Genomic DNA, 24,369 nt, shown 5'->3' with positions numbered 1-24,369 from the left:
GCTCAAACAATGGCACGTGGCACTCACTTTCTTTTTCTTCGCATCCAGGTTCACTTCCCTGATGTTGAACGAGTGGAGTGGCTGAACAAGGTGAGAAGCTCTGAGCTCCAGCTGGTGAGGCCACTTGCTCGGAGCTGCATCCCTCCCATCCAAACCCTGTGGGACAAGTCTGAGAAAGTTATCAAATTACTACAGTGTAGCTCATTGTATCAGCGTCTGTACTGAAGTGTGGGGTTGCCACTGAGGTTGAGAGCCAATGTGAGCCTGGTTGATACAAGTTTGATAAATTCAACAACACTTCATTCTGAGACTAAAAAGAAAAAGCGAGTGATTGTATGTATGAATACATACATATGCGTATGTTATTATTATTTTAGCAAACCTGCTGGTATCTCTTCTTACCAGGAAGGTCGCCAGAAGGCACTGAGGCAAATGCTCCCATCAGCAGGTGTGGTCAACCTTTCAAAGCAAAACAGCTGAACTTGCAAATTAGCATCCAGTGACTACCCTCTTTTTTGGTGTTTTTTTTTTAAGTAAAGTTTCTTTTTTGTATAAAAGCTCATCTCAGTCCTCTCTAAATAAACCTAACTTCAGGGAACAATGTGACACTTTAGAGTAATTAGGGACTACTGTACTTTAGAAATTTAACCCTGGGCTTTGTTGCCTCTGTGGTTCGAAGCAGTCTCTATGGTGCTGAAAACTCACCCTCCAGTTCCTGAAACAAATTCCAGTTCTGAGGAACAGAGATGGATTCTTCCATAAGGATGACTTGCACAAAGGTGACTTGGTATTTTAAAAGGACAGATATTAATAGCCAGGGTTCTGTAATGGGTGTGTCTGTTTCTCAACAAAAGGTGTCTTACTCAAAGAATCTTCAGTGTGTTCCTGCTTTTGCCATTCTTTAGGTCCTCATACAGGCTTGGCCATACTTTGGAACAATAATGGAAAAAACATTTAAAGAAGTTCTTGAACCAAAAATCAGAGCAAAGAGTGTACATCTGAAAACATGCACCTTTACCAAGATCCACTTTGGCGAGAAGGTAGGGGGAATCTTTTGTAACACTTGTGATTCGCTCTTTTCTGAGAAGTTCAGGTGCAAAGGGAGTGAGATATTCAGCTCTCTAATAGCTTTGCTCCCTCCTCGTGTTGACTTGAGCATCTTCACTATGAAGGAAGGATCATACAGGAAAGACACACATCTCTTCCCACTTGCTGTCAGTATCCTGGGACTGGAGATTTAAAAAAGGACCATATGCATATTTATTTCTGTTGTACCCTTCCAACAGGAATTTTCAGTGCTCTCTAAGGCTTGCAGGATGGCCTAGGGCTACTTGCAACTAGCCCTGTGTTCGAGAACTGCCAAAGCTGTTCTGTCTTTAAAGACAAAAAATAGTGTGGTATACTCACACTTTACATGCAGTTTTGCAAAGTATTTAATTGGTGTTTCTGTACTCAAATTAATCAAAGTGAGTAGGACTTTACACTTGTGCTTAGCTTGATAGATGTTGACTATATTGTATCTTGTTTGTTTCTATTTCAGTGCCCTAGAATTAATGGAATAAAAGCCTACACCAAAGAAATTGATAGAAGACAGGTTACCCTGGACCTGCAGATCTGGTAACATTGCATCATTGATTATGTTGATGGTTTTCAACTTACTGCCTGTGTATATGTCATGCCGTATGTCATAGTGCACCAGGGCATGGCGCACTAAGATGAGCCTAGAATGATGTAAGATAATCTGTCTCCCAGCTGGATGTCCTCAGTAGTTACAGAAATGAACTGTGCATCAGCCTCCAGACCAGAAATAAGGTGCACAGCTCAAAGTGTTACCTCAAAGTGTTACCAGTGTTACTCTGGCCCATCACAGCTGCCATGGGTATAAGAATGTGTCCCTTGGCTTTGCCATTGATGGCAGTGAGAATCCAAGTTTTCAAACTGTGTTTCCTGTTCTCAGGAAAGCTCTCAGATCTGGAGGTGCTCAGTCTGTCTTGCCCACTATGGTTTCTGATTAATTCAACCTCTCCAGTTCTTCCAGAACTACTATTTATTTTTTAATTCCTTCCTCTGAATTAGTCCTCTGTTTTAGTCATCATTTGTTCTATGTGCCATGCAACACATTTGTTTTTTTGATTACAGCTGTTCTCTGAGCAGAACACTGCCTCTAGCTCTATTAACAGCAACAACAACAAAATTAGATAAAACATTTAATACCTCCCAGGCTGTTTTTAATGAGCTTGTATATTTTGTTAACATCAGAGCCATTGCAGAGCCAAACTCTCTTGTGGTTTAGCCCTGGAGAATGGAATTGCTGGGGGAATTACCACTTGCATGCTGCTGTAGCTCTGTAAGTTTAGTGGGTGACTGAGCTGCGTAATATAAATGGCTTTTCGTGGTAGTGCCAGGAAGAAGCTGTGAAATTACTGACTGTCTTGGCAACAGCACAGAGCTCCTCAGAACTGTGCCTGCTGCTTAATGTGGCAATGGTGTGGCAGCATCCCCAGCCCTGGCAGAGCCTCATCACTCCCTGTAGATTCACGTGCTTGATTTTCAGTCAGGTGTTTCAGTGCTGTTGGCCAAGTGCTCTTTGTAATACCTAGGACAGTGTTAGGGCCTTTGGCAAATCATTTGTGCTTTCCCTTTTGAGACTGAGAGATCGGATGCCTTTTAAGTCTTGCAGAAGGTTGCTGCTGTTCTCTGCTAAACTTCTTCTCCCACACACTCATTTTCACTGTCTTTTGACAATCCACTACAGAGGAATTCCCCCACCTCCACATTCCTGACCCTCTGGCAGACCCTCAATATCTCCAAACTGGCCAAGCACTTCTGTTCCTCATGCTGATGCTGATAACATAACCCGAAGAACTGATGCATCCTTTACTTCGGCAAGTGTGAAAAATAACACTTGGAGGTCCCTTATTTGTGTGGGCTGTAGTTGTTAACAGAGTCAGGGATGCAGACCTGGTAATGCATGAAGTTACCAAAAGAACTTGGGAAGCTGCTTTACTTACCTGTTAACAGCAGCTTACATGGCTGTAGCATCAGAGCATTGGGAATGGTTGTGTAGAGCACTGTCCTATTATAGTCTTGATTGTCCCATGCAAACTATATAGTCCATTTTTTAAAACAGGAATTGTCCAAGTGCAGCCACTTGACTTCCTATGGCTGCTTTCCTTTCCACTAATTGTAATGCTGCCTGAGCTGCTGCATAGCCATGTAATCATAGGCTATAATCATCAGAGTTTCCAAGTATTTACCTTGTCATCCAATTTCTTTCTATTTCATTAATATGATTTAGTATTCATAAGCATATTTCATTGGAAATGCTCAGAATTTTCTTTTGCTCGATGTGCTGTGGCTTTTACATTACATGAGATGTCATAGGAGAATAGTTGAATAATTGGCATGTGTGAAAATTCATTGATTGTAATTTACTCTTAGAAGAAAATCTCTGACTTCCTGTCGCATTTTGAGAGCCGGAAAGACAGTCTCTGTCTGATGAAAGAAGTCAAAAGAAATGTGCAACAATACTTTGAGCTTTAGTGGAGTTTGGGATAATTAAGTCTGTAGGCTCTTAGAAGAAACTGAAAGCATTTTGGAAACCAGTCAGTCTTGAGGAAAGTGGGATACCTGCCCCCAGAAGCCTGACTGCACAGGGAGAGGGGAAAGGCAGAGGTGATCTGGCTTTTCTCACACCCTGTGTTGCCTGGTTACATTTCCTTACCTCTCTACTTGGTGTAATTCTGTGTGTTCATCTCTGAAGTCTAAAGGCAGACTAAGCGTGGTCTGTGTTAAAAAGAGCTCGAGAAGATTGGGCCAAAGGGGGCTTTCAGCATGGGGGGAGGGGCATGAGAAGATGGGGCCCATGGGCAGTTACTTTACTGGGGGGGAATTACCCAGGCTTTTTCTAAAGGGATGTGCAGACATCCAGGTTAGTTAAACTTGCCAGCTCTGCCTTCAGCCACTGGATTGCCTTTGAATCATAAACACTGGGCCCAGATTTTCCAACCAAGTGCAGAAGAGACACAGATACATGCACTTGAACAAGGTTCTCATCCACAGCACTGGCATATCTGCATCACCTTGTGCAACAGGTGATGCAGGAGAGAATGGGGTGATTCTTCCACTCTCCATAAGCAGATGTCCTATGTAGGGTGGAGGGGCTCAGCCCTCAGCCTTTTAAGTGTCAAAGCTTGAGTTTGAGTCAGGTGTGCTCTGGGGCAAGACAGCAGAAAGCACAGCAAGGTTAGGCTGCACGGAAGAACAGATGGAAGCACGAGCAGCTGGGACTGGAAATCAGGAATAAACTAATGAACAAAGTTCATCCCTCCTACTAAGCACCCTGGCAGGGGGGCGATGCCTGTATGAGGCAGACATAAGGCTAATTAAAGGCTCAGGCTCTGATAGGACATCTCCAACATCTTTACTGGGGAAAAGAGACATCTAGGACTGAGTGGGACAAGTTTTTGACTGTGTGGAAAGGTAGAAAGGCTGTAAATTGAAGCAACACAGCTCTTACTTGTTGTGTTAGACATTTGCAAAAGCTGAATTAAATCCTCTTGGATTAATTACTGCAAATTGAGGAACTAATTTTGGCTTCTCATTTAGAATTTTATTGTAACAATACTCTATTAGCACCCTGTATAATGACCTGTAAGATAATGTCAAAATTGTAGAAGTTAACAAGCATAAAGTAAGTTTAATTATGTCACTAGCTTTTAAGAAAGATTGTGTTAAGTTTGGCATGGTTTCCAAGGTTGGAAATAAGAAATGAGAATGCTCTAACATTAAAGGCTTTATTCTGTGTTTTATGAGCTCCTAAAATTCTGTTAGGTGACTATCTGAAAACAAATATACAAAGAACTTTGCTTGCAAAAGTGGAGGCAAATTCACAGGGCTGCACAGGCTTGGCATGTTTTTTTGGGGTGGGAGGGAATCTTTATTTGCAAATCAGTTTGAATTTGTGGCAACTGCAGCACTATTTGCCCATATTCATGTGGTCAGAGCAGAACTCCTGCCCTTTTTCTTTGATTATGGAGTGAAGTTATGCATGCAGGCAGCAAGCACAGCACATTCACTGCTGCAATACCTTTACACCCTGCTTTACCTGCAGGGTGTTTGTGTCTCTGCAGCCAGAGCTATTTCTCAGAGGGCTGAAAGGGAACTCTGTAGCTCCCATCAACTGTTTTCTGCCGAAGGCATCAACAGGTCTGCAAGGTTCTGCTCCCTGGGGAGTGGCTATTGGTTTCTGCATAAGGTGATGTTTGTACTTTATTAAAAGTCTAAGGTGCTTTCCAAATTGCCAAAGCATCGCATTCAGCATTTGCTTTATTTAAAGCCTGATGTTCTCCATGGCAACTGACCAAAATCTGATCTAGGTTGTTGTCTTTGAATTCAGCCTTAAGGAAAGCGGATTATTTTTAGCGATAAATTTGTACTTCAAGTGGGCTTTTGGGTTGTGGGCAAGGGTGATCTATGGGCTTTTTGGGCGTGGGCAAGGTGGGAAGCCCATAAATCATGGCAGGATGGCTCTACACCAGCTTGGGAGCTGTGTCGGCAGGGAGTGGGGTGGAATCAGGCCTTTGGCAGAGAAGGGAGAAAGAGGGAGATTGGGCAATTGCTCTGACCTTGAATTTTGAATGAGCATCTTGGTCCTCTTCTTGGAGCAAGCTGGGTTCAGCCAACCACCAGTCTTAAGAACAGAAAAGTAACCTGGAAATACAGATGTTTCTTCAATGTTTTACAGGTACATCAATATCCCAGCTGACTGCAAGGTTTCTCTTGTGAGAGATCTGACCTTTGTTCAACTACCCTTTTTCAGTCACTTGAAAATCCATCTCTGCTTGCAGAATCATGTTGTCAATCCTTAAACTGATTTCATTTATGCTCTGTACAGCCCCAAATTTCTCATGGGACTACTGCAGACTGTGGAATAATGTGAGAATTTTCTTTCAGTTACATAGGGGACTGTGAGATTCACATGGACATATCGAAATTTAATCTTGGCGTGAAAGGTGTACAGGTGCGTGCAGTGCTAACATTGTCTGTTCAAGGCTGTGTGGGGCAGGAGATGCCACCTCCCAGTGGGGAGGTCATGACACTCAACTGGGAAACCAGCAACTATTGGAATGATTGGCTTTATCTCCTTGTTCTTGGCTGGGGAAATGAGGCCTTCCATGGAAAGCACTTAAATTCCACTGCTAAGCTTCCTAGTGTGACTCTTAAACAGGGGCGGTGCTGGAGCATTGAGTATGTTTGGGCTAGCAGCTGCCACTGGAGATCAGAGGAGCTCAGAGTGTTGTTAGAGAACCTCAGAAGAACCATGATGTTCATAAACTGGTGTAGATTAAAGCTGGTTTTGGGATGTTGAAAGCTAGTAGACAAATGGCTCCATTGGATGGCAGGATTGCAGAGTGATTCCACAAACACAGAAGGCATTGCCTGATACCAACAGCAATGGTTTGGGGGAAAAAAAGTTTTTTTGTTATTATATTCTAAATAAAATTACTTCAAGTAGAATTTCTAAAATCACCTCTATCACTGAAAAGCACAGTTTTTGGAAGATGCATCATGAGAGTACCTTAACACAGAGCTTTCCCATTCTGTTTGCAGTTGTATGGGACTTTGCGGGTGATCCTGGAACCTCTCCTAACTGATGCACCTTTTGTTGGAGCAGTGACCTTGTTTTTTATGCAGAAACCGGTGAGTCAGGAGTGAGCTGCTCTCTGTAAACTTCTTGGTCTTTAGTGCTTGGTCTTTGGTGAGTGACACAAACTGTCCATCACTGATAACCCAAACTGCATAACTGTGAATATCTCACAGTTCAGGTGCTGAAATGACAAATTCCTAATTGTTCAGTGTCCCTCTTGAACTCCTTGAGAATGTGAATTAATTCACATTATAATTTTGTAGTAGTGCCAAAACAGTCACTGTCTTCACTCTAAGAATGGGAGGACTGTCTTATGTGGCAGCACAGGAGCTGTTTCTGCAAGGTTTCTGGTTGGTGGATCTTTCCATTCATAGGTTTTAAATGCAGTCATTTTGGAGACCATCCAGTCATGGTTGCCTTTTGAAAGCTTGCCTGTTTAAGGTCATGTCCCTTGTACTCAATTGTGGTTTAATAAAATATGAGAAACCTTCTAGTCTTGTAAGAATTAGTTATCTTACAGCACACAGCTTGACTTGTGGTTTATGCTCTGCTTGAGTTCATGAAAGTCATGCATTTTTGATCTTGAACAAGGTGTTTTTGTGTTTAGATGTAGCAGCATTATTTTGGCACATGAAAGAACCTCTTTTTGTTTATTGTATGAATAGGAATACAGACTCCTGAAACCGGTGGTATTTGTAAATCCCCCTGCCTCAGAGCATAGGCCAAACCCTAAGTGAAAGGATGAGAAAACAACTTGAAAGTCTTACTTGAGTTGCTGAATTTCCTTCATGACCCCAGGGCATCTGCTAGTGGTCATTGCTAAGGGTTGAATGCTGACTTTCCTTCTGCTTGCAGGTTAAGTTCCAGTGATACCTTCAATTCAGGATGGCAGATAAAATAGATAAGGGAACTGATACCAGTTGTTGATTCTAATCTACAGATGCAATTGCTGGTGCAGGTTTTCCTTTCTTTAGACATCTGGCTTTGTTCTAGAAGCGTTTTCCTTTTAAATTCTACATTTATTTTGAAATAAATTTTAATAGATCTGTATAATATTTTCTCCCTGATCTTGTAGCATTTGGAAATCAACTGGGCAGGCATGAGCAACCTTCTGGATGTCCCAGGGATTAAGTGAGTGTCTACTTTGCTTTAATTTATTCTTTGAAACCTCTGAAAGCTGTTATGTAGTTCTTGAGTAACCATTAAAGCTGTTGTTGAGGGGATTGTGTGCAAGTTGTTTTGCTGATGTTCATTCCATTGTATGTGGCTGTGGCAAAACCTGAGGAGAGTTCTTTTTATGTTCTGTCAAAACTGTTTCAATTGCTTCATTGCATTTAGGATGGAAATAGTAAATCTCCCAAACAACGGCTTATAACTAAAGAACGAGCCCTTCTGTTTTCCATGTGCAAAGTTATTTGCAAAGGTAGATGAAGTAGGTTTAGACTGGCAGTCTGCTTGTTTTTATTTACAGTAAAGTGTAAAAAGGCAAGGTATCACAGAGTTGCAGTTCCTCTGACAAAGTCAAGTACAATCTATGATAAAGAGAACTGCATCAGATTTATAAGGAGGCAAGTTCTTTTCTTTCTATGTAACCTGCTCGCCTTTTAGGTCTAGCTCTTCTCCAGTGCCTCTTGGGTTAGTGTTACATACATGCAACTTGCACAGCAAGGATGAAAATCTTTCTGGGTTTCAGTACTGTTTTGAACTGTTTCACTAGACTGGGGATTCAGTTTGTCCTTGTTCTTTGGTGTAAGGAGAGAAAATTCTGTTGCGCAAGAGGAAAATACATGAGGTTACACAGCCATTGCCTTTCTCCCTTTCGCTGCAAATGCAAACACTTCTGTTCCTCTCTCCTCCCCTGCAGCTCATGGTTTGCAGACTCATAGGAAGTGTCTGGCCACTTTAGGTGCCAAGTTTATGCCTTAAAGATCCTCTGAAGGCTTTTGATGTTGAATGAGAGGAAGCTTCCTTTTTCTCTTAATTTGAGGCCCTAGTGGCCTTTTGCCCTTAAGTTTAGCCTGAGAGCTCCAGTTTTTATCAGAGGAATTAATCTGTTCTTTTCTAACTTGGTCTCCCTAATCCTTGCAGGGAAAAGGCATGTAGGTGTTCCAGCCTACAGCCTCTCGTATAATTAAGTGCAAATTTGGTGTCCTAAATTTTTACTGCCTGGTTCTCCCGCAGGGATTTGCACACAGAAACCTTTGCTTGCTCCTCAGCAGTGCAATGAAAGCTGGGAGCAAAACACGCCTGACCATGAATGGGCTGAAGTACAGGTTGAACAAGAGCCCTCCCTGTCAAATGAATTTGGCTCACTTTAGATAGCAAAGAAACTGGATGCAGTAATCTGTCCTCACATACAAGCTGTGATTAGTTGGGTGCACCCTGAGACTTGAGAGAGGGGACAATTCTGTGACATTCCTGTGGGTTTTTTTGTTTTACAGGAAAGCCAAGAGCTTGACCAAGGTTCCTGGTTTGCTATTTGGCATAGGAGATTTTCCTTATGTTCTCTATGTGTGAATCCAACCTCCTCTGTGAATTGGGACAATTTTGTTACACAGTGTTTTAAGTACTAGGTCTAGGATGAGTCTTTCAGATACTTGGTGCTCTTGGGTTTTCCTCTTAATATTGATTTTGCTCATGCTAGGGTGTAGTGGTGTGTTGAAATCCTCTCATTAATCACCTGGAGAGTACTTGGACATCTGTGATAGCCATATACTTCTCATACCTGCCACACAAAAACAGTAGTTGTAATGAAAAGATTTGAACTGAAAAGCTAAAAATGTGGAAGTTGTAATTAGGCTGGAAAGTTCCTAGAACCGCAAGATAGTGCCCTCAATTCAGCCAGTGTGATCTCCAGTTACTTCAGACGAAATTTTCCTTATTAGTGCAACATCTGCCAAGATCCAGAACCTTATCTGAGAAATGAGCTTGGCACTTTTTGGTGTTTTTTGGGGGGGGTTTTGGTGGTTTTTTTGTTTGTTTGTTTGTGGTTTTTTGTTGTTTTTTTTTTTTTTTTAATGTGTCTGGCTTCTTCAATTTTGCATAAAGGTTTCAGCAGGTGGCCATGAGTAGTCAGCACTTCATGCTGTGGCCATTTCTAAGTATAAAAACAAACTACCTCGAGGCCTTGAGCCCTTGTGAAATGTTGAAACTTCCTGATTCCCTTCTCCCCTTGTCCATCTCTGGTGTCATTCCTAAGGAGACCCAGAAGGCACTTGAGTTCATTGTGTTTGGGTGTGTGCATGAAGATTTCACACAGCCTAAACTCCCATTCATCGTTTACAATGATGAGCCAAATTCACACCCTGCAACAGGGGTGCTCCATATTGCAAACCTGCACCATTAAATTGAAGTTGAATGGCCACTCTGCAGTTCTTTCATAGAATCGTAAACTTTGGAAAAGACCTTTATAGATCACCAAGGCCAACCATTAACCTAACACTGCCAAGCCCATCGGTAAACTATGTGCCTAAGCATTTTTACAAGTCTTTTAAATGGTTTCAGGGATAGTAATTCAACCATTTCCCTGAATGTCCTGTTCTAATGCTTGACAATACTTTGGGGGGAGCTAGACTGCACCACTCACTTTACAATGCCCATTTCTTCCACTCTCCCTCACTTTTTCGTTCTGTGTTGTGACTGATTGGGGAGATTGAGGTTGCCTTTTCCTCCCACCTGCAGTGTCATGTCAGACTCACTAATTCAAGACTTCATTGCTGCACGGCTGGTTCTACCGAACAGGATCACAGTGCCTCTGAAAAAGAACATGAACATTGCCCACTTGAGGTTCCCTGTCCCCCAGGTGAGTTTCTCCAGTGATATGGTGTTTATCTACCTGAGTGTGCAGCTGCCACCATGTGGATGCATCCAAGCTTAGTGTCTTTGGATGCTGCATCGGCTCATTCAACCTGAATTGTGGGCTTTCAGTCGGTAGTATTTCAGAACTATAAAAGCCGTGTTGGATAGTTCATAATTTGGGAAGGAGAGACACATGCAGTGGGAGTTCCTACCCTCTCTACATATCATAAGGAGTCTGTCTGTACTCTGAGATCATTTACTAATTAAACCTTGAGCCTGTAACTGCAAATCTGTGGTATATGCAAATGAGGATAAATACATAAGCAATGAGTGTCAGGTTATTTAATATTTTTATTAACACTGTGAAGAGGTGTAAATCAGAAACTTGGAGGATGACATCTCTTTGCTACAGAAAAAAATACTCTCCTAAATACTCAACATATCTAGGTTTTCAATCTCCTTCGTCCATCAAATATCTAATACACTTACTAAGGAGGATCAATATCGCTGACAAAGGCATGCTCCCTGTTGCAAACTTGCATCACTTAATTGAAGTGGAATGGCTCCTGTGCAATAAAATAAGAACCTGCCAATGAGTGCTTCGTTCCTCCTTCAGTCAGTGGGAGTTGATCTTTACACTTGATTTGACTGTGACTGTAATGCCGTGTGCATATGTATATTTCTGATTTACAAATCAATTGAATAATATTTCCTACATAGTTATCTAGACCGAACTGTGCATTTGTTTAAGGGGGCATTTTTACCCCTCTAGGTGAATGGTGGGAAAAGTGTTTTATTACAGCTTGTCACTGGAAACGAACTGCATCAAACTACATGTCTTTGCAGAACTGTCATGGTGACTACCCTTGCTGCCTGAAATAAACAGTTTTAGGAGGCAGCATATTATAATTACCCAAAGATTGCATTTTCATGACCAATTCTGTATCTTATTTTACCCAGGGAGTAATAAGGGTTCATCTGCTAGAAGCTGAAAACCTTGTCCAGAAAGACAATTTCCTTGGTGCCATCAGGGGCAAATCTGATCCATACGCTCTCCTCCGCGTTGGCACCGTGCAGTATCGAAGCAAGACAGTGTCCCGAGATCTTAATCCCATTTGGAATGAGACATTTGAGGTACTGAGCCTTTTGATCTTTCCATCTGTAGGATACACAGTCATTCATTCACATGCCTGTGCGTGCATGACCCTCTCTTAGCTGACTGCACGACTGCACTGGGGCAGGTGGACTTGTTTCTTGGTTGAGGCATTTGTGTCCCTTAACCAAGTTGAAATTTGCATTGTAAGCTTGAAATGTCATTCAGGTTGATCTGATTTACATGTGTGGGTTTTTGGAGGAGGTGCAAAGCGCTGCTTTAAATATCAATCAATGCATCAGTCAGTGCAGCTGCAGGCTGCCCTAGCATTGGTTCCTCTCTGCTTATTAGGGATACCAGTTTGAGGGGTTTAACTTGTAGCTCAAAAACAAACAAACAATGTGAAATATTTTCACCTATAACCAATTGTATTTGTTATGCATTTAACCATAAGAAAGAAGAGGGAATATCCTTGATGTGTTAGACAGCTCTCAAGTGTCATGTTCTTCTCCACAGCCTGAGCCTGAATATGTAGATGTGAATGCTTTCTATTTTTAATCAATACTTCTTTCTCCTCCAGTTTGTTGTTCATGAAGTGCCTGGTCAGGACTTGGAAGTGGATTTGTACGATGAAGATCCAGATAAAGATGACTTTATGGGCAGGTAAATTAGCAAGACCTTTGATAGGGGTCCAGCAGCTGTGGGACACCTGAATTATTCATACTGGAAATTTAATACTATAGGAAGTGATTCCCTTTGCCCAGATATGGATATCACATAACTAGTTCTGAGTGCAACTAGTGTTGAACAAGATTGCAGTCCTGCAGGGAATCCTGGGAAGCCATTAGAAATGATAGTTGCTTGAGATTTACTTCAAGTTTATTTTAGTTTTGGAAATATTTGAAGGAGGAGACTTCAGGAGTATAAGTGCATTCCTGCACACATGTACACAGGTAATGTGGAGAAGGTGCTATTTGGAACAGACTTGAGAGTGGGCTTTTTTGATGGGTCATGCTGTATGCCTCAATATACATTGAAATATTTGCTTTTTGCCTTTCAGCTTGCTGATTGGCCTAGTGGATGTAATGAATGACAGAACTGTTGATGAGGTAAAGATCACAGCTTATTTCTAAGTGTGGCTGGTGGGGTGTGCCTACATGCACTCATTTGTGCTGCTCCTCTGCTACTACAGTGTTTCTCTGTATTTAAAGCTTCCTTGCAATCTTATTTTCACAAAAAGATGATACCAAAGTAGCCATTACAATCATTTTTACGACCAGGCTGGTAACCCCTGAGAGCCCTGAGGTTACACTGAGCCAACAGTGGGGTGTCTTGTTGATACCTTGTGTCCCATGTGTACCAAATGTTTTCTACAAAGCTGCAGATAAAGTTTGGTTAAGCAGCCTGTTTGCTGAGGGAAGAAATGATCTGACCTTAACTGTGGTTCATCCTGCAACCCAGCACTCTACAAACAATACCAGGGTGCCTGTGTTATGCTGCTGCTGGTTGGAAATACCCACGTGCTTTGCCTGTTTATGGGCATCTTATTTTAATTTTCTTCTGCCTTGTACGTAAGTAGAGGGATGTGCTACAATCTAAGCATCAAAAATGCAAGCTAAGGTGCTCAGAGTAAAATTCATGTTGTCTATTGTGTGTAAGCCTCAGAGTCTGCAACACATATATTAAAGCTCCTCTGCCTCTCAGTTCTCAAGTTGCTCTTTGTTATCTCCATGTAGTGGTTTCCCTTAAGTAAGACGACAAGTGGACACCTGCATTTAAAACTGGAGTGGCTTTCACTAGTAAATGACCAAGAAAAGCTACATGAGGTGAGTGTATTTGCTTAAAGGATTCAGGTACTCTGATCCCTGTCCAGTCATCAACAAAGGAGTGTGTAAAATTAGAAACCCCAGGCAAACTCACAGGAGTTTATTTTTGCCTGGCAAAGTTTTGATGTGATTCCCTCCCTGCCACTCCTGCAGTGGAAGGGCATTTGCTCGCCCCAGGTCTCTTGGTAATTCAGAAGTAACTCAAATCTGGCAGCTCTTTTTGCTTGAATTAGCAAACCTTTGTTTGACTCATTGCGAAGTGGCGTCTCTGGGGTTCTTTCCTTTCAGAATTTTTCTCCTCCCTCTTCATCTAGGATTTGTGTAGGACCCTGGACCCCTGAAATAATCTGTACTAGTCATAGGCAAATACCCAGCACTGGTGCTTGGTAGGGCCGTGTTTCTAAATGGTGTGTTGTTTGTCCAGCAGAATTGCTTGGATAAAGCCCATCTCCCAAAGAGGCTGTTTCGTCATAACCAACCAAAACCATCTGAGTTCCACTGAAGCGAATAAAATTGTTCCCAGGCTTTGTTCTGCTGACACTGGATTCATGTTGATGTATGTGGTTGTACATGTTTTTAAGTGTCTTGCTGCACTGGGGAACCCAACCAGTTCTGCACTGAGAGATTGACAAACATTAAAGGCAATGAACTGAAAAGAGTTACACATCTTCTTACTGGTCTTCTTAGAACTGCCATGCTGTGTTGACTTGGGCTCCTCTAAATTGCAAGTTTTAAGACGGAGGCAGAGAGCTGCTTAGCCTTCAGAAGCTACCCTTGGAATTTTGCTATGTCTTGCATTGTCCTTGGTGGGTGATCATGACTACTTTGTGTTTTGGTTTGTTTTATCTTTCCCTACCTTTACAGGATAAGAAGGGTCTGTCTACAGCAATTCTGATTGTCTACTTGGACAGTGCCTTCAATCTCCCCGTAAGTACAAACCCCATGCAGCAGCCTTCACTCCTAACCTCTTTTTTTTTTTTTAAGACAACAAATTAATTGTTTTAAATGCTCTTTCTCCAATTCAGAAAAACCACTTTGAGTATTCAAATGGTGAATGTGGAGCAAAGAAGATCAAAAATAACAAGTACCTGAAGGTAAAATTTATATTCTTCTCCCATACTTACAAAACAATGTTCTGGATTATGTGGTATCATAGGAACTGAAATTGGTAGTGGTTAAAAAGAAATAATCTCTCCACTGTCAGAACCTAAGTGAGCAGGCATTCAAAATAGTGATTGAAAGCCCACCCCAGTGAAAGTCTAGGAGGCCAAAGTGGGAATGCAACACGGAAATATTTGATTGTGTGTGTGGTTGTCTGTCTTTCTGACACAAAAGAGAGCCTCCAGACATCAGACTAAGTCATAATATCCTTCCTGCTGCTGCTGCTCTTTCTTCCCTGCTGAGCTGTTCCAGCTTGACATTGAGCTGGGAGGAACATGCTCATTTGTGGTAACTTTCCTGTCCACTGGAGACCTGGCCACCAGATTCCTCCCCCTTGGCTTTAGAGGGAATCCGAGGCCTCTCTGTCATTCGTACCATATCTCGCATAGCTTCTGTTTACTTTTTCCCCCAAATATTGCATTTTGATACTGTGATGTAAATGGCAGGTATAGGGAAGAATGTCTTTCTCCCTTCTTTCTTGAACAGGCTACTCACAAGTACAGTTCTGAGCTATGGAGTAAGCTTCCCATTCTCCCCAAATAGCTCCTCTCCTAAAGATCACCTTTACAATTAAGATGAGTTACCAGCACTGTGGTACGCATCACATTCAATAATCCTTAATTCTGGACCTCACAGTGTGCACTTTGCATGTAGTGTTGTGCCAAGATCAGATCTTCAGCCTTAGCTTCTATAGCATTAGTGCAAAGAGCTGCCAGAGGTTCAGTATAGTTGCTTCCAGACAGGAATTGGTATGTGATGCTGAAGACTCACTTCCAGCTGCTTTGGAGCAAGTCCTGAGCCTTGGAAACCAGTTCTGAGAGTCCTGGGTCAGTCAGGAAAGATCAAGATTTCCCACTGAGCCTTCAGCTCTCTTCTCTGCTTCCTCCCAGCTTCTGACAAATTTTTAACTGTTCACCTGTTGAAACCTAAATACGTAAAACTTTGGCTTAAATGTGTACTCTTGATGGTGGAGGGTAAGACTGTGCTGTGTTATGGCTGGAGGCTTTCCTGTGTGCTATGCTCCTCAGATGTCTCACATCCAGAAAGTACTGTCAGTTTTTCCAGCAACTTACTTCAAGTAAGAGTAGTGGTTTGATATTGCTTCCTGAAAACTATAAATTTCTTAATTTTTTTCCTCCTCCTTATTTCTTCCTTGTATTAAATGACAGAAGATGGAACGAGAACCTTCCTCCTTTGTCCTGCTCACAGTTGGGAACAAGACTCAGAAGAGTAAGGTGAGGCTCTTTAATTCTTCTGCTTTCATTAGATACTTTCCATCTTCTGGGTGATTGTGTCCAAGTATCCCCTAGGAAGGGAAGGACTCCTCGTGAAGCTGATGTGAAGAGCGTGGAGTGATGGCTGCAGAGCCTGGGAATGGAACCACTCTGTCACTGAGTTGTGGTGGTCGAGGGTGTCTGATCAGCTGCAGTACACATTGTGTAGTTCCATGCCTGTGTCCAAGAGTTCATGTTGGCCCAGAACAATCTAGTTCTATAGATCTCTAATCCAGCTCATTATTTCTCAGAGCAGAGTGTCGTTTCCATCAAGTTGGCTTTTATTCCTTTCTCAGAGTCTTTCCTGGCTCCTGTGTATCACAGTTTTACTGTTTTGTGGGGTTGTTTTGTTTTGTTTTTAAACTCAGACAAGATAGATCTGCATCTCCTCCACTTCACTTTCAGTCCATTTTTCATTATTTAAAAATTACTTTTGCCTCATGAGTATGAGCAACAGCTGAGCTCTGCCCTCCCAGTAGCTGCCATGTTCACTGTCCTGCAGCTGGATGTGGGTGATCTTTAGGGCTCCCAGCAAATAGGAACGAATCCTCTTGGCTACACATGGGCATACAGAACTGGCACCAATTTTCCTTTGTTCCTTCCACCTGCTCCACCCAGAAATTGGGTTCTGCTTGCATTTTTACCTTTTGTGGCTTTCCCTTTCCCTATCACATCAGCTGCCTCTCTTAAGTCAGGTCAGGCTTCCAGGCTTTCCCTGCTCCTTTCCATTTGCTGCCAGCGCTCATGGCCTGGCAGGGACAGCTGGTTTACAGGGCAGCCACAGTCCCCATGGGTGCTTTCCATTCTCTTTCATCTTTGAAGTGGATGGTGCTGAAGTTGTGCCCTCCTACTCTTCCCACGAGTTCTACACCCTGAAACTGCACCTCCAGCTTTCCTGCCCTTCCCTGTCAGCTCGCTGCAGCTTAGGGAACTGGCTCAGAGTGCTGCAGGCTGGAAGCAGCACTCTGTCTCTCCCTGGGTGGGAAGGTGGGAGGGAGGGAGCGGTGCCTTGCTGCAGGTGAGGCGGGCTGCTGGTCCAGGCAGTGCTGGTGGGGCCAACTGCAGCTCACCAGACTTGTTCTTTGGCATTTCCACACCCCAAAGAACTTGTTCTGGTTTTGCCAGAGACTTTGCTTCCATATGCTTCTGACCTGGAATTTTCACTCTCCTTATACAACTGGGGTGTAGCATTACTGAGGGTCACCATGGCTGTCTCTGGTGATCAGTGTCATGGATTCTTTGCTTCTCAGAGACTAAGCTAATGTGTGTTCTTGTTGCAGACCTGCAATTTCAGCAAAGATCCCACATGGGGCCAGGCTTTCACCTTCTTTGTCCACAGTGCTCATTCCCAGTCACTCCACATTGAGGTGAGAGAAAAGCCTTTCCTTTGAAGACCAACTGCACATGTGTAGGAAGAAATGTCTTCTATGGAGCTCAGTGCTGGTTGTTTCTCTGTGGGATTGCTAATAAAAACTTATGTTTTCTTCCATCCCCCAGATAAAAGACAAGGAGCGGGATAGTGCCCTGGGAACTTCAGTGGTATGTCTCTCCCACTTACTTAAGGACCCAAACATGACTCTGGATCAGAGATTCCAGCTGGACCATTCCAGCTCAGACAGCTTCATTAAGATGAAACTTGTATTGCGGGTAAGTTGTTCTTTCCCATGTTCTCTTGGTTTCCCCTGAAGAAGCATCCAGTTGTAACCAGGCAAAAGAGATGAAAGGTGGGTGTGGAGAAAGGCAGTTTTGCTTCACGGCTGAGTAGAAAGTAGAAGTGTGACAAGATATTTAAGTGGAATTAGGAGTGGATGGTGGAGCTGAGAGGTATCCCTGGGGCTTCCTAAAACTTAGTGCAGTGCCATAGCTGAAAATTTTCTCACAACAATAAAGAGTTGGACTGAGAAAATCTAAGCTGGGGAAATCAGTGCTCAGACACTGCTGAGTACAAACACAGTAGGATTTGTGAGAGAACACCACAGTGAATCCCAGGGGGCCCTTTCATCTCTAATGGAAGAATCCTACTGTTACAATTTTGTGGTGAAATTTCATCCTGGGTGGTAATGCTGGCATTCACCCCAGTGCTATGGGAGCAGCACTCACTGTCTTCTCTTGTGATTTTTAGGCATTGAAAGTTGAAGAACCTGATCCACAAAGAGTCAAGGCTGGTGTCAATGCCTCGAAGCCAGGTCCTGTGCATGTCACGGAGAAGGCTGGAAACCAGCAGAAGTTTTCCTCTCCACCACAAGTCTCAAAAGTACCTCCCATGAGCAAAGACTCTGCAGCACTTGAATCTCTACCCAAAAAGGACAGTGGAGAAGACCTGGATGCTAAGGACAGTTCAGGAGCCCCTGTACCATGTGAAATTGTGTCTAGCCTTGATGAAGCAGAGGGCAAGCAAAATCCAGAGCATGGCCCACCATCAGCATTGCCCAGTGGAGCAGCAGCCATGCCCACACTGCCTGTCCTGCAGGAAATGAGGGTGGCACCCAGTGTCACTTCACTGGGGTCCCTGCCTTCTTCCTGCTTTGAATTAAGTAGCAGCAACCTGGACATTCATAAGTAGGTGTTCTTCCAGCTGAGTTGTTCTTCTCTTTGGGAAAGTTTAGGTGTTACTGTTGCATAGAGGTAAATTCAAGGCTGCTAAGTCATTCGCGGTCTTGGGTCTCAAGTCACCTTCGAAAGAATTGACCCAAGTATTCCAGTCAACAGCAAAGTAAATTCCAGGGCACTGTCAGAGCAGGTATAAAGGGAAAGCATTCACTCTATGGCTCTCCTTAGAGTGCTGCATATGTTGGCTTTATATAATTGAAGAGCTTTTCAACACTTATTTAGCAACAGGATATTGGAAGTCTGAACATCCTGCTTCTGTAATAACTTAGATGCTTGACAGGCACCTCTGGGTGCTTAAAGCTCTGACTGTGTTTATCCAACACATTTTAAGGCTGATAATGCTGTGAAAGTTTTTGTGGATACCTATGCCTGTGTGTGTGTCCTTCCCACAGTGCTCAGTGAGAGGCTGCTCTGTTAGGCAGGATGGAGAGAAGGATTTGCCCCTCCTGGGGCACAGAATAGAGCTTGTGGAATCCTTAATCAACAGAAGTTACAAAGATCCACCTCACTTAAGAGAGCATCAGAGTAGTTACAAACCTGAACATCAAACTCAGCTCCAGATGCAATTTGGTGAATTGGTGCTGGTGAATTCTCTAGCTCTGAACAAGGCTTAATTTATAAACTATTTAAAACCAATGTTTTGGATTTTAAGCCACTTTAATAACATGCAGAATGGAATACAAAAAAGGTCTCATTTTGCATTTACAGACGTCCCTGAGGGAATGTGTAACACTCTAACCTGTACTTAGCTGCTCCATCTACAGTGGGCCATGTAGGGGCTTTTTTGGCAATTTGTGCTGTGGGACTGAAATCAGGTACCTGTAGAGAAGGCAGGGACGGGTATTCTGTGGAACCTCTGTGGTCCAGCTGCTTCCTAGACAGAAAACCTTAGGATGCCAGGAAAAAGAATGGTGGCCTGAGAGCCGGTTTTAGTCTGCTTGTGGGCTGTTCAATGGCTGTATTTAAAAGCCTTGACTGTGCAATGTCTTGCAGTGGGACTGAGATGCCTCTGGGGGAGATCCAGCTGACGGTGCGTTACGCTTCCATTCGGCAGAGCCTCGTCGTGCTGGTCAATGCCTGCAGGTAATGCTTGTGGTGGCTCACAGAGGGAAGAGCTCTCTGAGCTGTGTCAGTCATCCAGCAAAGCTGGAGCAGAGCCACGTGCAGCAGCAGATGCCTTAGCACTGGCTGGCTTCCAACTGTGGTGCAGCTTCTCTGTGCTCAGCTCTGGTCAGTGCCCGCAGCAGGTCAGGGAGAGAGCCCAGTGAGTTGTGTTCACTTACAGCAGAGATACTTCAACTGTCATCCACCCAAAATTTCCTCTGAACAGGATTGACAACGGGTGTGTGTCTTGGGGTGTTGGGAAAGGCATCATGATAAGGATTGATACCTGTGACTGGAAATGTAATTGTTAATTTAGGAGCCCTAGTGAGTGGCCACACCCTCAGGAGTAAAAATTTTAATTAAACAACCTTAAAGTTTTATTTGCTTATGTTCCAACTCCTGAGATGAATGATTTTGGCCTGTGAAGGGTTGGTCTGATTCCAAGAGAGCCAAGATATTAAAACACACAATGGGAGAACCTGCCTTGCTTGTCTGTATTTCTTTCAACAGGAACTTGGTACCCTCTTCCAATCGTCCAGTCGATCCATATGTTCGTATATACCTGCTTCCAGACAGAAGATGGACAAGCAGGAAGAAGACTTCTGTTAAGAAAAAAACTCTGAACCCCCAATACGATGAGAAGTAAGAAAATGTAAATTATGATTATGGTTGGAATAGTTATGATCTCTGTGTAATGACAGGGCTTCCTAAGGTGTGCTGTTGTAGCTCCTAAGGACTCTCTTGCGAACATTTGCAGGTTTTCTGAGACAAACGGCACTTGGACTGTGATTTACAAGTGCTCGGGGCTGGCCTTGTTCTGCCTGTGGTGTTGTCAGTCCCCTGAAAGAAGGGTACACCCTCTTCTCTGCCCCTTCCCTGATCCCAGACTGAATTTCCTTCTTTGCAAACTGACATTCTCCTATGGTGTTTAACTCCCTGCCTCTGCCCATTCAGGTACTCCCAGAGCCTACTGCTCTGTTCACACTGCTTTGCCTGATGCTTATTCTGACATGTTTCCTAGGTCCAAGGCAGCAGTACAGAGCCTTTTGCGACTGGACCCCTCTTTGGGCACATAGGTGGATGTTGTCATCAAGGCCTGATGGGAGCAGGGTAAAATGCTCCCACCTCCTTGCTGACAGTGTCAGCTCTGCCACTGAAATGGAATGTGTTTTGCATAAACCCAAACACAGTAATGCTCAGAAATAGAGCTCTTTTGAGAGGTGGTTTTAATCCCATTAGAGGAAGATACACGTGAAAATATGTGAATATTGTGCCATCCTGGGTGGCTTATATTTTTCCTGTGTTGTGTCCTTTCTGTGTAAGTCAGAAATGGAGAAATATAAAAACATTCCTTCTTAACACTCAAAACACCAAACACTGAGGATTCTGCTTATGTCTATTCTTAAGTAACTCCACTGATTTAGTGCCATCCCAGCAGATAGGAACAGCATCTCCTTTTGCTCATCCTCTGTACTGACATATCCAGTGCATCCTCAGTTCAGGATAATGCTTAGTTCCAAAACACGTTACCTGTTTCGCAGCTCTGACTTGAGGAAAAGCTATTCAGGTGGGCAGAACTGGAGTGATTTAGCATGGACAGAACTCACTTGACATTACCTGTGTGTGCCAGAGGCTTGAGTCAGAGCCATTATGAATTTAATTGCCACAGGTTTCAGCCTTTGTCTGTTCTTGGTGTGGTGTAAGGCTGCTCTATGGACTTGCAGGGTTGGCTCATGATTATTTCCTCTTGAGTAATGAACATTGCATGGAAAACATGCTGATCGTCCATGGTGGAGGGAAAATGATGTTAAATGGCATTTCATCATGGATGCATGTTTTTCTCCTTCCCCCTGGCACAGTGGACAATCTGAACACAGTGTTGTCATCTTTCATGAGGCCTGGAAGAGGTTTCCTGCAATGTGAAAAAAACCTCACTCTAGAACTGCCTTTTCTATGTGTTCCTTCCCTGTTAAAGTCCTGGCCATTGATGCTGTACTTTGTCACTATATTCTGCCCACTGGTGCTCATAGGATTTTACTTTTTGCCTTAAGTCTCTTCTTTCTAAACTTTATTTCAAGGTTTGAATTTTTTGAATCTTTGGAAAATGTCAAGAAAAGGACACTGGACATTGCAGTGAAAAACAACAGGCCGTTCATTTCACAGGAGAGGAAGGAGCTGGGGAAAGTAAGTTTAAAGAATCTTCACTGCAGATATAAACAAGCTGAACACTATGGGCTATTCCTGACATCCTGAAATGTGGCTTCAGTAACTGATTCTCAGCAATAGGACTGGCAATCTGGAAACAACTCTTTTTCTGCCAGATTTTCATATGAAATGAGGCTGTATCCATGTGGGAGCTGCGTGGTCTCATTTCAGAAGGGTGCTCCTGAAGTAAGCCCTGGTTTCTGGGCCCTCGTGCTGCCCATGTGGGGAACGGCTCCAAGAGTGCAAACACAGAGCTGAGAAAGGCGTGGGACTGAACCCCACAACTTGCCAACAGTGCTTGGAGCTTTCTGGGAACAACTTTGATTCTGTGAGAAGTAAACTGCGGTTGCGTCTTTGGTGACAGATACATTTCCAAGCAGTCCTATAGGAAACTGAGCTGGTTCATGCCTGCACCAGCATGTGGGAAGCTCCATCTTTCATAAAGCTGCCACCTCACAGCTGGAAAGTGGGTCTGACTTGGGAGGAGTGGTAGCTTAGCTAATCAATTTATACGCTGAATAACCTACAAACAAATAAAATTTGCTTTTTAAAGGTGCGCATTGACTTGTCGCAGGAGGATTTAATAAAAGGTTTTGCACAATGGTAAGTACTCATCTCCATACTTCCAAACCCTGCCCATTGCTTTTCTGGGAGCTTGCATGACTGCTGTGGGAGTGAGTGCTGGTAACTGCACTGTTTTTGGGTGAGCAAGAAGAATATCTGACCTGCAAAGGCAGGACCAATTTGAGCTAATCTGCTAGTTCTATCTAAATTGTGTGTTAATCCATTGGCTGTGCAGTGCCTGCCCTGTGAGACAGCTTTAATGAGATGCCTATGACAATTAAAGTCTTCAGCATATTTTAAGTTGCCATAAAAGCCACAGGGGCACATAAGTAAAAGAATTTTGTTTATTAAAGTAACCTTGCAACAAATTTTAACTTGAATAAAGATCTTAACTAAATACTCTGATCAGAAATATATATGTATGATAAAACTTTAATTACAAAGCATTTATAGACACTATTATAATAAGCCACTTACAGTTTTGCCTGTACATTCATTGTGGTTCTGAGGTTTGTATGTTCCTGGTCCGAGACAGAGCAGAGAACCAGGCTTGGGTGTTTTTTTCACTTCTGTGTCTTTAGCTAATGGCAGGAGCTCTTCCTTCTTTCTCCTTCAGTGGAGCCCAAGGAATGTAGTGTGGGTAGTCCAGGAGATTGCCATCTGCACAGGCAGTGAGCCAATATTCCAATAGGAAAACCACATTTCCCTGGCCAGCTTGTGTGTGTGTGTGTCTCAGGGCAATTATGGGAGGAGGAAAAAAGGACGCACCCAAAGTTCCTGGTGAAGAGCTGAAGTTTGAGGCCATCTCTGGAGCCTCCTTTGCTGTGCTGCCTGTGAAGCACAAGCAATAAAGCAGCCCAAGTTCACTCTACTGTGCCAGTTAAAAGCTTTAAGAAAGTTTTCTACTACTCGAATTACTTATTGTGTCTGTCTTGCAGGTATGAGCTGACAAGGAGCAGACGCAAGAAAATCTGATTTCTTCTCATGTACATAAGTTACTAATTTTTCAACTTTATATAAATGTACATATCTCTTGTAATTAACATGTTTTGCACAGTCATTGCAAATTTGAAGCAGGCTCCAGCTCAGGATATGCAAATTTAATGATCCTATTCAGGGATTAGTTCTCACTGAAGTTAAACATTTTCCCCCACATGGGGAATAATTTGTCCTTAAAGAATAAGTCCTTTATTTTTGCTATTTCTGGCAAATTCCCTCTCAAAGGACCTCTAAGTGTGAAACCTCTCTTAAAGAAGGGTTGTGCCTGGGGAGATTTTAGACTGTCAGCCAAGTGTCCTTACTTTGTTTGGTAGTCTGACGGCCCTAGGAGCTTGTTCATATTGTTTTGACATGGAAGTGGTGTACTTTTAAAAGAATACATTTTGAAACAGTATTCTTCAGCTGTAGGGCTACAGAACCTGATAAAAGAAAAACTCTAATAGCTATTTTGTTTTTGAGCTACTAAGAAGTTGGTAGTCCACTGTTCAGAAGTACCTTAGCAGACTGTGGCTGCAGGTATGTAAATAATGAGCTTCCAAAAGCAGGGAGATGAATTTACCAAGATGTTATTAAGGTTTTAGTTTGTGACGCCTTAACTGGTTTTGTCCTTTGTTACAGTACATTTCAAAATCTTGTAAACCTAGATTCTGTCTGAGGAACAGCAAAGTTTTGTAAACTAAGCGTTAATAATATTGAGGCAAAATATTTTTGGAAGCTTGGTGTACTTGTTTCTGTAAAATAAACTTCTAATTGTCTTGCATAAGAGACTTGATCTATTCCTTTCTAAAACTGACTTTTGAAATACAACGATGGTAACTTGATACCATCACCTGAAGCAAATTTCAGGTATTTTTGGCCTAGACTATATTAATCCAGTCTGCCTCAGTCCTCAGAGAGAATACTCACTGAGTAACAATGTGCTCCCATCCCAAACTGATCTGGAAATGTGAACAACATTTTAAAAGAGGCTCTCCAGAAAACCAAGATTGAGCATTTGTGAAAATGTGATGGCTATGGCAATAAGGGCATCTTTCCCTCATACTTACTGTGTCAGCAACATTAAAAATGGTCAGTGGTCATATGCCT

The 24,369-nt window shown here is 42.9% G+C and overlaps 1 protein-coding gene across 1 annotated transcript; it reads left to right on the top strand.

Annotated features, from left to right (window-relative positions):
- Positions 1–53: 53 nt before the first annotated feature.
- Positions 54–24,036, top strand: ESYT3 (extended synaptotagmin 3). Its single transcript, XM_066190310.1, has 22 exons — positions 54–90; positions 906–1,040; positions 1,541–1,617; positions 5,956–6,022; positions 6,613–6,702; positions 7,725–7,780; positions 10,331–10,451; positions 11,408–11,581; positions 12,121–12,203; positions 12,601–12,649; positions 13,277–13,366; positions 14,231–14,293; positions 14,392–14,460; positions 15,697–15,762; positions 17,082–17,168; positions 17,299–17,448; positions 17,924–18,360; positions 19,405–19,494; positions 20,026–20,157; positions 21,594–21,699; positions 22,274–22,323; positions 23,223–24,036. The coding sequence occupies exons 2-22, from the start codon at positions 942–944 to the stop codon at positions 23,257–23,259; spliced, it is 2,193 nt and encodes a 730-aa protein (XP_066046407.1). The 5' UTR covers positions 54–90; positions 906–941; the 3' UTR covers positions 23,260–24,036.
- The last annotated feature ends 333 nt before the right edge of the window (positions 24,037–24,369 follow it).

Source organism: Chamaea fasciata, unplaced genomic scaffold, assembly GCF_029207755.1.
Source record: "Chamaea fasciata isolate MVZ Bird 193981 ecotype frontalis unplaced genomic scaffold, bChaFas1.0.hap1 SCAF_8, whole genome shotgun sequence".
In the NCBI taxonomy this organism is placed as follows: domain Eukaryota; kingdom Metazoa; phylum Chordata; class Aves; order Passeriformes; family Sylviidae; genus Chamaea; species Chamaea fasciata.
Note: the sequence above shows the minus strand (reverse complement) of the source record. Positions and strands in the feature narration are given on the sequence as shown.

Excerpts from the sequence above, each read along its gene's own strand:
- ESYT3 (XM_066190310.1), top strand. The coding sequence starts at position 942 with ATGGAAAAAACATTTAAAGAAGTTCTTGAACCAAAAATCAGAGCAAAG. Across the intron at positions 11,582-12,120 it reads TTTGGAATGAGACATTTGAG|TTTGTTGTTCATGAAGTGCC; the intron begins GTACTGAGCCTT and ends TTTCTCCTCCAG. Across the intron at positions 19,495-20,025 it reads GTGCTGGTCAATGCCTGCAG|GAACTTGGTACCCTCTTCCA; the intron begins GTAATGCTTGTG and ends TTCTTTCAACAG.